The 13,223-nt window shown below is 30.1% G+C and overlaps 1 protein-coding gene across 2 annotated transcripts; it reads right to left on the bottom strand.

The window, feature by feature from the left end:
• Window positions 1–3,379: 3,379 nt before the first annotated feature.
• Window positions 3,380–7,891, bottom strand: LOC106776560 (gibberellin 2-beta-dioxygenase 8). Of its 2 annotated transcripts, XM_022775638.1 has the most exons (4): window positions 7,696–7,891; window positions 5,290–5,757; window positions 4,010–4,331; window positions 3,380–3,936 (listed from the first exon to the last, which is right to left on the bottom strand). In XM_022775638.1, exons 2-4 carry the CDS (start codon window positions 5,754–5,756, stop codon window positions 3,676–3,678), a joined length of 1,050 nt encoding a protein of 349 aa, XP_022631359.1. In that variant the 5' UTR covers window position 5,757; window positions 7,696–7,891; the 3' UTR covers window positions 3,380–3,675. The 2 variants fall into 2 exon arrangements, with proteins under 2 accessions (XP_022631359.1, XP_014519528.1); XM_014664042.2 differs by lacking the exon at window positions 7,696–7,891 and having other exon boundaries at window positions 5,290–6,006.
• Window positions 7,892–13,223: the final 5,332 nt, after the last annotated feature.

Genomic DNA, 13,223 nt, shown 5'->3' on the forward strand with positions numbered 1-13,223 from the left:
GTTAGAATTGGGGAGGTACAGGGAGTAACCCCCGTCTTTAAAATCATCTTATTGGGCCGGTCCTATAAAATGAAGCAATAATCCAATTCCTTTTGTACAACTAAAATGAAAATCCACCTTTGTATGTATTACTATAAAATTCTCAATTTCAAAAGTAAAATTAAGAGGTTTAAGGCAAATTAATGGCAGTTGTCTTTGTTTTCTTTATCACCAGGTTTGGATTTGATATATTTCTACGTCTGAAAATAACTTTGTAGGTCATGTTGATTTTGATACGAAAAATATTCTCTGACATTTAAGCAAGTAAAAAAATATTTTTTTGAGAGTAAATAAGAAAATAATAAATGCTTAAAATTAGTAATATTCAATGGATGACTTCATTTTATAGTACATGTGTGCTTATATGATTGCTGTATCAAGTTCTTATATAGCAATGTCAAATAATCACCCATAAATAAAAGGACAAAATAAATACATAAATTAAAAAAGATATTGTCAATATTTAGTGACACATTAAAATCTCTTAGTCATACAATACGTTTTGCATCCTAACCTTTTTCTTTAACATATATACAAATAGACCTTATTAAGGATAAAACAAAATTGTCCTTAAAACATACTACTTTACTTTTTCATAACATATGTTATACAAAAACTACTTAGTATATATTTTTGTGTTGAGACCACTCATTTAAAGAACATATTTTGTAGAATTTAATGAGCAAGATATTCAATGTAAACCAACTTTTTATAGCACTTTTTTCTTCCTGTCCTATCTTTCAAAATTATTGCAATTATATTTAGATTTTTTAATAAACTTTTGAACATTTTAGAAAGTAAAGACTCCGAGTGAAGTTTCAAAACTAATAGTGTGAATATTCAAATATAATATATCAATTTAAATGTCAAACTCTCAAACTTTTCTGTATTAAGAATGATGAAAATTATTAGAGCCGTCAAAATGGGTCACAACCCGCGAGCCAATCCGGTCCGTCACGGGTTCGGGCCGGATTGAGTTTGAAAAATACAACCCACTTATATGCAGGTCAGATTTCAACCCGACTCATTTAGACCCGGCTCATGCGGGTTGAACCCGTGGTGAGCCGGGTTGGCCCACCAACTCACCTACCTAATTTTATTTTTTTAATTTATCATTTTATTTATGAAACCCTAAAAAATAAAATACTTTCTTCACTCATTATACTAAAAAAGTAATCTCTGCTCTCACAGTACTTGCTCTCATTTGACGATGCTCTCACTGAAATTCTTCAAGGAGCATGTAAAACACCCTTCCTTTTTTCTTCTCTTTTCTCCACATTTTTGTTTTCTCACTTCTCTTTCTTTTTTTTTTCAAAAATCCTATAATGACAAAAATAGAGGTTTGCGAATTTGTTTTTTGTTTTGGGGGTTTTGAAGACATGGAATGATTTTTTCATGTTCTAACATGCTTGTATCAGATTTTGTTCATTTTATTTAAACAATTTGAGTATATATTATTTGAACAAGCTCTTTTTGATATCTTTGAATTTGAGAAATTATGTTACAGATTAAACTATTAATTTTTTGTTGTTGGTGTTGAGTACGAGTTCTCTTTCTTTTTACTAATATTTTTTTATTGATTGTCGGAATTGTTCTGATATTAGGAAAATCTTTATTAGTGAATTTGGAAACAACAAGAACAAGGGTCAAGGGTTACAAGAAGAACAAAAAATCATGAATATAAGAAACTTATTTGTATGTTTTTTTGTGTTTGTTTTTTAATGACATTCAGATTATATTGTACTTTTTATTATTATTTTTAATTGTCTTTAACATAATTTTTTGGAAGTGAAAATTGTTTAAATTTAAATTACAGAGAGTTTGTATTTTTTTTATTTAAGAAAATCTAATTAAATGGGCTAGTGAGCCAACCCGTTTACCCACCAACCCGTGGTGGGTTGGGCCGGGTTCAAGTTTTTCTGGCTCGCTAATAAATGAGCCGGGTTGAGTTGGCTCACTAAGTGACCAACCCGTGGTGGGCCGGGCTGGATCGAGCTGGGTTACCCGTTTTGATAGCTCTAAAAATTATATTAAATGAGTATATGTTCAGGTAGGATAACAACTACTTAAGAGAGTAATTCGATTATGAAATATGCTATTTTGGCAAATAGTTTTAGAATAAGTTGAAATTTGAATACTGCTGAGAGTATTTTTATTATTTAAATTGTATAATTTTAATATTAAAAAATATGAACTTAAATTTCTTTCCTACCTTCTCACATTTATGTTTTTTCTCTTACATTAAATATATTTAAATCAATGATGTTCAATGAAAAACATTTTTAAGTATAAATTAAATTTTTATAATAATAGAAATTGTATTGCTCTATCTAGACTAGGAATTTTAGATGGAAAAAGTTGGAATTAATTTATTCAAAAAATTAAAATAAATAAAATTTAAATCAGTGCAACTTAAACTTTTATCTTTTTTTGAAATTTTATCGATAAAAATATCCTTAAAACTTTATCCGTAAAATTCATATCCAATTACTAAGTTATGTTATTGAAATAACGAATAGCACGTATTAACTTGCAGATGTTTATCAAAATATTTAATTAAATTTTAAGTTCTTTTAATTTAATTTTTGTTAAAAAAAATCTTTCTATTCTTATATTTTTTTAATTGAGTGTATAATATTTGATTTTATCATTAATTTTTATTTTGCACTATCATTATTTACGTGTCCCTCCGTTGAAAATTAAAAAACACTTTAGTTTTTTAAAAATTTATCACAAATTTAAGTATTTTTAGTTGAATTTCTATTAAAAAATTATTTATATTAAATATTTAATTTTTTTTATCTTGTATTATTATATCTGTATAATTAGAGCAACATAACAATTTAACTTTCTAAAATAAAACAACATTAAATATGGATTATATATCGATATAACATATATATTAGTGATAAAAAAAATATGGATTTCTTTTTTTTTTTTTTGTGAAGCTGATTCTGAAACCTAGAGACACCAGAATGATAATCCTAGGGATTATGGGAATAGCCTTATGAAGAATACAAAACTTAAATTCTAATTAGTAAATAAAAAGTCTCTTTTAACAATTTTTTTTGACAACCCTTTAACAACACATACGTGACAGTTTATGATGTCCGTTTCAAATATTTTTTAAAAAATAAATTCAAACATACCAATAAAAATATATATCCCAATAAAAAAAATACGTATCTTCTTATTGTTAAAAAGAGTTCTCGAAATTATATTATATTGTCCTTTCAGTAACTCCCCAAAACAGCTACCTACCCAGCTCCATGGTTGTATTGCATAATATCTGTCCACCAACTTTTACATGCAGTATTTCAAAAGAAAGATGTTATTAATAATGCAAAAGAAATACGTATTTGGTTTATAAACACGTATGATTTTCGGAATTTGAATACATGGCTCCCTCTGTAGTAAGCACGTAAGATAAATAGAAATTGTAATTTTGGTATATATATATATTACAGGTAGCAGACATAATGAGACAGCATCAAACATGCATGCAGACTGAAACCAGCTACCATGCTGACACACTCTGCAAAATTTTTATTGCTAACCCAAACCTACGTTCATCTCCCTCTCTTCAACCTTCTTCACTCTTATATTCAGTAACGTAACCTACAATATCTTTCATAATTATGTGCTTCCTATGTTCGAACTTCCTTCATGTGTGAGAAACCTGGGCAGGCCGATTTTGGAACCCAACTTCTGAACATCATCCCCAACTTGTTTTCTATACTCACGAAAGCTGAATTTCCTGTAAATAGAAGGCTCTCTGCAACTCTCTATCACTGTGTCATTTGAAGGGCACAAGAAATACGCCATAGAGAACCTCTCTAGTTTCGGGTTGGTCATAACGCGATGCTCAACGCTCTTGTACACCCCGTTGCTCCATGCCTATACACACACCAGTAACGTTCAGTCGAGACCAAACAATATCAAAACTGTACGAGAATAATTAAGAAAATACCTGGAACAAGTCGCCGATGTTGATTATAAGAGCATCGGGGTTCGGTTTAACTGCGATCCATTTTCTGTCTTTGACCAACTGCAGACCCCCAACCTGATCCTGATATAGTATGGTGAGAAAGTCACTATCGGTGTGTGGCATCAGACCGTGAATCCCAAAAGCAGTAGGGCACGGAGGATATCGATTCAGTCGAAGATAGCATGTGTTGGGCAAACAGTTCTCCTTAAAGAAACTTGACCTGTGACCCATTTTCTCCGCAAGTATGTCGGCTAATGTTTGTGCAAGCCTCGAAACTGTTGTAGCATACTGTTCAATTGTCCAACTGCAAACATATGTTCATCCAAATCAATTCATTAATCAGGCTTAGTTCATTTATTACACTCTGAATGTTAAAAGTATGACCGTATAACAATATATCTTACATAGTATTGTTTTAATTCATCTTTTTCTTTGTTTGTGGGGTATATATATATATCTTACATAGTATATATATAGTAGTCAAGAATTTAGGTGGAATGCTGTCGTCAGTCTTTCATGACTGTAGAGTTTTCGGCTACAGCTGATTGGCAACATTCACGTGAGACACTACGGAATGTGTTGGTCAGGGGAACCATAAAAGTAGCAACCATGTGCACATATACCAAAATTGTGTGAACAAGTTCGCGGCAAGGAAGAAAGCAATGTCTGCGTCATGTGGATTTACATTGTAGATAATTATAAAAAATGCATGGAACTGATTAAGAACAGAAATAAAGCTAGTCAACACATGACAGAACTGAACAGCTTTAAGGGAGCCCTATGTGATGGCGGTGGCGGAAGAAGTTGACAAAACATCTACAATCTGGGCTTTGCTTTGCTTTGCTCGGTGAAACGCTAATAGAAGATCTTCTTCTCTCTTTGAGAATGACACTTTTAAGACGGGTTTCAAAAAGGCCAAATGAAAATTTCAGCTTTGTTTATGAAAAATCTAAAAATAGAATTAAACAACATGTGTAGTCACAATCCTTAAAAAATTCATTCGTTCACACAGATTTTTTTCACCCATAAAAGAATTTCGGGATGTAGTGTTCTAAAGTACTCTTGGCAAAATAAATATCAAATATCTCGTATTGTTTTCAAACCCGATTAACTGCATACTGTATATTACTATGAATTAAACCTGTATAGAACAGCTTCTGCGAAAAGTGAAATTTACATAATTGGATTGATATTGGGCGTAAGGACGGTAAGAATGATGAATGAATGGCTTATAGAAGTGAGTAGTGAGTGAAGAGACGTACCTGAGAGAGTTTGATCCAGATGATCCAAGTATATCAGTAAGAGGAATATGAAAAGCTTCCGACCAAGATAACTGTCTAATGCATGTGGCAGTGGGTGCTCCCCAACGGTAGCTTCCGGCGGAGAAGTTCAAGAACTTGTCTTCTTTGGTCTTCTTTTCAAAGGGTTGCCTGAAGACTTTCTCTTGCTCACATCTCAACCTGCTGAAAATATGACTGGAAATACCATGGTTCACCACCTGGAAGAAACCCCACTCCTGTGAAGCCCTAGCAATGTGGGACTTGCACTCTTCCCTCACAGTCTCGTCACTGTTCTCTAAGCAACTGAGATCGATGACCGGAAGCTCGCATTCCTCGGCGGCCACCAGGAGATCGGTATCAAACCCATTATTCTCTTGAATGGTGTTTCGGGTCTTGTCAAATAGGATCTTGTACGCTTCGTGAAAGGGTGGGTCCGAAACGGAGTCCATTCTGATAGAAAAAAGGTGAGGAAGGGATGTCAAAAGAAAAAGCAAACGAGTGGAAGCTTTCTCTGATGAACACCAAAAACAGATAAAGACAGGTGATTTTTGGTTGCTTTCTAGTTTTCTGTTTATTTCGCCTTCGATCAAAACGCTTTACACTTTGGAGACAAAGCAAAGCTTCATGTCTTTTTCTTCAGACAGATCCATTCATTTACTTTATTCTTATATCTTCTCTTTCACACTGCCAAATTCTAACCCACGGATATAATCATATTTAGGATCATCAATTAATTTGTTGTAACCCTGATGGACCAATTCAAGTCTATTTGGAGGATTGTGTTTTTCGTCATTAATAAATGTAATACAATTTCATATATATTTTTTATATATATTAGTATAAACACTTGCAATAACTATTTATTTACTTTACTGGGTTCACATATTTTTTTAACATCTCCTATTTTATGCACAATTTTTCTTCTTCTTTTATTGCTTTCACACATCTTTTTCATACTCTTTCAATCATTAATGAATATGTTTCTCTGTCTGTCTTTCTTCAGACTAAAAAAATTCTTTATTTAAAAAAAGAAATACCTAGGAATATATTCAATTCAAATGAGCATATGCTCAATTAAGTGGTGATGCTAGGACGGTACAAGATTCCTTGCATTTAAAAAGTAATTGCAGGGTTCTACCGTCATCATCCAAGGATCTTAATTACATTCTTTTAGTTAGATTTTATATTACTATATATAAATGAGTTATTTTTATAACTAAGATTTCATCCTAGAATCTACCCTCTCCTTAAAAAAATATCTGTAGGTTTGACAAAATTAAACTTCTCGAACAAATTTAAAGAAATAAAACCCTTTTAACAACTTGGCTTTTCAAGCCATGTTTTCTGATTTGCATGGTCCAATTTCCAAAAGAGGCAACTACAACGAAACAAACTAATATTTAATGTATGGTGGCTTGTGGATAGCAAAATTTGAGACAGGTGTATTTTGTATCTAAGCTATGGAAGCGTTAAAAAGAAGCTTGGACAAGGCACGGTAACATCAAACCTCTCTCTCTTTGTGTTTATAATCAATGGATTCGGATTTTTCCATAACATGTTAAATTTTTGGCTAAGTGGAAATGTCTGTTTTTATCAAATATATATTATTGCTCACTCCGCTTGGGTTTGTTTATATATATAAACCAGATAACCCATGGTAATGGACCACTCTTTATCAATGCCCAAAATATATTATTCCTTGTAAGAACAAGACAATGATAATGATGAAAAGTGTTAATCGGTCAAAAAGAACATAACTTTTTGCAGATGAAGTAAGAAAACTTTGTTCTTTTTTTCACACACCATATCTACGAATACACACATCAGATACGTCTTACTTCTAAGTTAGTCAATTGACAGTCCCATCTAAGTAGATTTATCGGACAGACGTAGAAAGTCAAGAATTGTTGCTCCGTCCGTTGACTTTTGAATTTAAAAGTTTTATTAAGTGTAGGTCAGGTTGAAGATTTAACCAAGCTGAGGTAGTAGGTAAATTAGATATTTGGTTGAGGATTTATAATTAGAAGCTATATATCAGCTGAGACCTATAACTTTCTACTTTAGCTAACATTGCAAGTTGAATCAGATGTGCCGGACTGCTGCATTAATGTCAGAGGTTCTGCAGACAAGTTCTAAGGAGCATGTGATACCCAAGTACACCCTACGATGAATTGTAACGAAAAGCTGGTAAAAAAATAAATGTTTTTACATGCATGACGACGTCTAGAGTTTCAGATATATGTCATGCAAATAATTAAATAATTTGACACTAACATGCTGAGCGAGAATTTAAACACGTGAATGACAGAAACTTGTTATATAAGTGACATAGTAATTAGAAAAGAAAGTTGAAGTAGAAAAAAAGAAGAAGAAGGAGGGGTTACTTACAGAAGAAGAATAGTACGTATGAGTAAACAAAGCTCCGATTGAATGTGGTATGGGAATTGGTGGAGAAGGTGGTAATTTATAGGCAACAAGTGTATCAATTATTGTGAATGAAGATTAATGTGAAGGAGACTTAGATGATTGAAAGCCTATGTATGCTGAAGAGAAGACCACGCGGCTCGTGGCTCCATCAGAGAAAATATATCTACTGTCTGCCTCTCTTTTTTTTTTTTTTTTTTTTCCTTTTCCATTTAAAGTATAACAATATGGAACATGCGAACTTACTTCATTTGAAGAGTACACAAAAGTAAAGAAACATTCAAGAATTGAAAAGATCCTGTATGGGTAACAAGTCGGTCGACCTGCATATCTCCTACCCCACCAGTTTCCCCCGTTTCCTTATTAGTTTGTAAAAATGAAGGAAACGTACCCTGTACTCCTGTACTTTTGGTGAGTGCATGATTAAAAAATAATCAGATTAAAAAGGAATTTCGATTTTAGGTTAGATATTTTAAAATATATAAAAGAAAAATAATCAGATTATTTTGAAGTTACTGAAATCGGTAAGAATACTTATATTATTACTATAAACTGTAAATAAAGTCAATCATTAAAATTTACTGATAAGCTTTTAATTTCTTTAAAAAGAAAAAAGAAAAATATAGGAATAGGAAGTGTGACTCACCGTCAACTTTTCTCTCTCAATGTTGACCATCTTGATCACACTTTCTCACCAATCAGAATCACTTTTTCTTTCAGCAATTTATTATGTGGCAACACAATCCTGTTACTTTTTCACACGGCTGACACACGGCTGACACACGGCTAACATCAAAGGAATCCTATTTTCGGAAACAACATTTGTGTTTGCAATTTTCGTTTCAACTTATTTATAGCGTTGAATTAATGCGATTCAGTCGTTTGCATCTTGCACTAGTAATTTCAAGCGTATCTTGCAACTATATAGACAACCTTTATATCTGGTCGGGGCCACCCAAATGCCTCCCTAATATCTATCAATTTTTGCATTTACTTATAACAAAAACTTCTCGAAAATCGAACGAAATCTTGCGTTGCTTGTGTATATTTTATCCACCAATATTTTTTAATCATTTTCTTGAGTTTTCTTGAATTCAATTTTCTTAAACATTTCGCTTCTAAATTCTTGGCTAAAGTAATTTACTGTTTTTATTTATTTATTATTAAATTGGTCGCCAAAGCCAAACTAATTTCTAAAATTAATCAAGAAGTCAACAGTTTCATATTTTTCTAACTATTTGACTCAACACGATCTTTTACAATTTATATATATATATATATATATATATATATATATATATATATATATATATATATATATATATATATATATATATATGGTTTGGAATAGAAATCGAGAATCACAATTATCACACTCATTCAAACTTTTTTCATAAACATATAATGTTATCTCAGGTATCCTTAGTCAAATTTTTCTATGTTTTTTATGTCTGAATTCTAAACTCTAGAACGACTACCTGTCAAATAAACTTCGACGCTCAAATCAGTAATTTGGCCAATCAATTATCAAAGTAAAATCTTAAATTCACAATAACTTCAACCACCTACTTCTTTATCTCAAACTTGTATTTATAGATTTTGAAATAAACTTATGGTTAACAGAGTTGTAATGACAATCCTAATAAGTAAGACTTTCCTGTAAGCTTGATTATAGGTTGTGATTAAGGTTTCTTTGGGTTTGTGACAATTCGACTGTCCCATTCTCGTGGCCGAACGGTCATAATGCTAACCCGTATAACTTTTGTGATACATTTGTAACTGGTATATTGTGTTTTTCTTTAGTGTGTTTAGTTATTGTTTGTTACCATTCACATTGGGAGGAGTGACTTTCATAAACGGAGGAAGGAGATTTGCAATCAAAGTTTCTTTTAGGATTTTCGTTTTGGGAGCATTCAACGAAGTGTGCTAATGAAATGTAGGGTCGTGATCATGTGATGCGTAACCACATTAGGATTAAGATTTTTTATTTGCAGGGCAACCAAATTGAATTGGTCAATGACTTAAGAGACTCGTCCTTCTCTTGTCTTACATTGACCAAGGCAATCGAGGTTCCTTATCATCTCTCTCATATCTGTTTTCATTTATCCATTTGTTTCTCTAGGTTCCTCATCATCTCCCTCAAGTCCAACTAGTCGTGTGAAGCTTCTTCTATCCCTCAGATGCAACTAGTCGTCTAAAGTTTTTTCTACCATAATGTTACTCGTCATATTTCTTGTGGTGACCATGTGAATTTATATGTGTTTGTTCAGTCCTATAATGGGTGTCATAATATTTCTAGCTAACTAGTTGAGTACTAATAGCCTCAAAGTGGTTTGGTTCAAAATTTCCTTCTCTCCCTTACCTATTAAATTCTCTACTTCTTTTAGTTTAATATAATATTTATTTGATCCACAACCATTAAGATGATACCTACAAAAAGTTACTTTAATGTTTAAGTTAAAAAGAGTTTGATCATTCTAATATTAAATGTAGCAATCAATGATCATAAATATATGTCAATGACCACATATTTATACAAATGATAATGAATTTTTACTTACCACAAATCAAAATACCACTTTATCATCTCTTAATCATAATTTATATTAATTCCACAAATATTCTTAATTACATTAAATTTATATCTGATTAATAACTCAAACGATGAATCAGATTTTTTATAAAACAATGAGACTTAATTTATCCATTGAATTAAATTGATCTAATAATCTTATGGCGGAGGTAATTTTTTTATTGACATAAAAGAATCAGCCTCACACTATAAACATTCTTTTAGAAAAAAAAAACATTTTGATTATTTAAATTGTGTATATGGTGTGATAGATGATTAGATGTTGTGAAATTTGTTTGAAAATGAAGCCATTTGTCTATTCCTTAATCATGAATTATCTCTCTTTGATGTATGAAGAAGAGAGTAGAGATGGTAAAGAAGAGACTTGGAGGAATGAGAACCATACTCTATTCATATTTCGGTGTGTGAAATGGAGTTTGTGGGATTTTTTATCAGTTATTTATGAGTGACTGTAAAAGTTAAAGAAAGACAAATGAGTTGACAGAATTGACAGAATGACAAATTCCCAAAATCCATGTCGGCACACAAACATGGCTCCAACATTTCCACTTCTGTAACACCAGATAGTTTCAGGCAATGCCATGTGCATCTTCATTCCTTCATGGCTCATCTCCTCCAAACCATCAAAATATCTTTTTTTTCAATCACTTTTCATCAAACAGTATAACTGCCTCTATGTTTGATTTCTTTTGCTTCCTCACAAACATGCCTGCAATTTCTCACTCACGTTTCCTCGGTAAATTAAATAATATTTCCTCACAGGACCCACCCTCCATCCTCACGCTTCCTCGATAAACATCCATGTTAACTTCCAAACATATAATTACCAGAAAAAAACCATTCATTAATTCATAATGTAGGTTTTGTATAAATATTATAATTTAGTTTTATTTGTAAGTTGATGGGACATTTTTCATTTATATAAAAAATTTTAAAAAATAAACTAAAAACTGAACTCATCAAAATATATTTTCCCATATACATATATTGAATATATCTTGAATATATATAAAACTACCTTGCGTGGTTTAATTAACGAATGTAACTATTAATCCAACGAAAAACAAATTTTGTTAAAAATATCTCTTATGGTTATACTCAAATACCACATTAAAAAAAAGAAACTATAAAGTTAATTCAATCCTAAAAATAATGTTTACACTAACTTTTATATATATATATATATATATATATATATATATATATATATATATATTTAGATTACAAAAAAAAAGTCCTTTGTTAAAAAAATCTAACAGTAAATCTAATGATATTTTAATAATTTTAAAATTTAATTAAAAAAGTAAAATAAAAAGTGTTTATTTATAAAGTAATTATTACATTTTATTATATAATTTTTTTAAAAATAATTGTTTTTTAAAATAAAAAGTAAAATAAAAGATAATTATTTTTTAAAATGAAAAATAAATTAAAAAGGACAAAGACGATACTTTTTATTTTCTTAGTTTAAATTAAATTTTGAAATTATTAAAATACTCTTGATTTAAAGTTTGTTTTTTTTAACAGAAACTTCTTTTTAATCTAAAACTTGGTTTAATATACTAACTAAAAAACCAAATTAGCAAACTATATATATATATATATATATATTGTATAAGATTTTTAATATAAAAAAACTTTTAAAACTATTAGTTAATCTAAAAATGTTCTATATTATTGTTAGTTGAAAGAGTGCAAAAGCTCTTCTTAAACTCATGATATAGATTTAAAATTTACATACAAAAGAAGTGACCAATTATCTATTGATGATTAAATAAAATAATTAAATTTAAATTTGCAATGAATTTGATGAATAGCCACACATATGAGACCCTATTTATTATATGTAATGATTAAAGAGAGATGAGAAGAAAGTGTATAACTAACCGATTTTGCATTGGTCTCACACAGGTATATTCAAGTGAAGTGACAGAACTATGACTATACGAATGTATGTATTAGAATGATTAATGAAGTTGGTGTTTGATAAATAGTTGTATTTTGTGATGGTGATTGTGTGTATCATGGAAAGCACAAGTGGTTCTGTTATCAACCACAACAACACACCCTTCCAGATTTTATAGTATACCGACATCTCTATTTTCCTATTAAAACAACAATTTTAATTAAATACAAAAACCATGTGCTGCCCATTACCTTAACATTTTATTATTATTATCCATATATTTTCTAAAATATTTATCATAAAAATCAACCAATTTTATACCCAACGTGTAGTAATACGTTCTCTTTCTACATTTTTCAAAAGAAAAACGACGATGAAAATAACTTTTTCATTCCACAAAATACATAAGTATTTTCTCTTAATAATGTGTTAGTATAATTAAGACATCGAAGTTAATAACAATATTTAATATGATCTTAGATAGGATATAATAGAGAAGTATAAGAAAATGTCGTGTGAGTTTCATACTAAAAACAGAGAAAATGTTTACTTTTTAATAAACTAGAACAAAAAAAAAAGGAAAGGTAAAATGAAATAAATAATGAAGTATGGATAATGAACGAAACGAACTATTAGAGTTCAATTACGATATCATTATAGTCCGTACTACTATATTAATCTCAATTTTGTTTATTATGATTATCATTATTTAAATATATTTTTTCTTTTAAATAAATTGGTTTTAGTTTTTTAGTAATCAGCCTCTCCTTTTTTACATAAACTAGTTTATTATTTTCTTTTAGTTTTTAAGATTTTCTCTCAGAGAAAAAAGAAATAAATAGGACTAAAAGAGAAAAAAAAAAAACATAAACAGTATTGAAAAAACAGGTTTAGTTAAAAATAGATAAGCATAGAAAAAATAATTATTTATTAAGTTTAAAAATTGAGTTACATGTCCTCTATCATTTATATATATATATATATATATATATA

This window comes from Vigna radiata, chromosome 11 (assembly GCF_000741045.1).
Source record: "Vigna radiata var. radiata cultivar VC1973A chromosome 11, Vradiata_ver6, whole genome shotgun sequence".
NCBI lineage: Eukaryota > Viridiplantae > Streptophyta > Magnoliopsida > Fabales > Fabaceae > Vigna > Vigna radiata.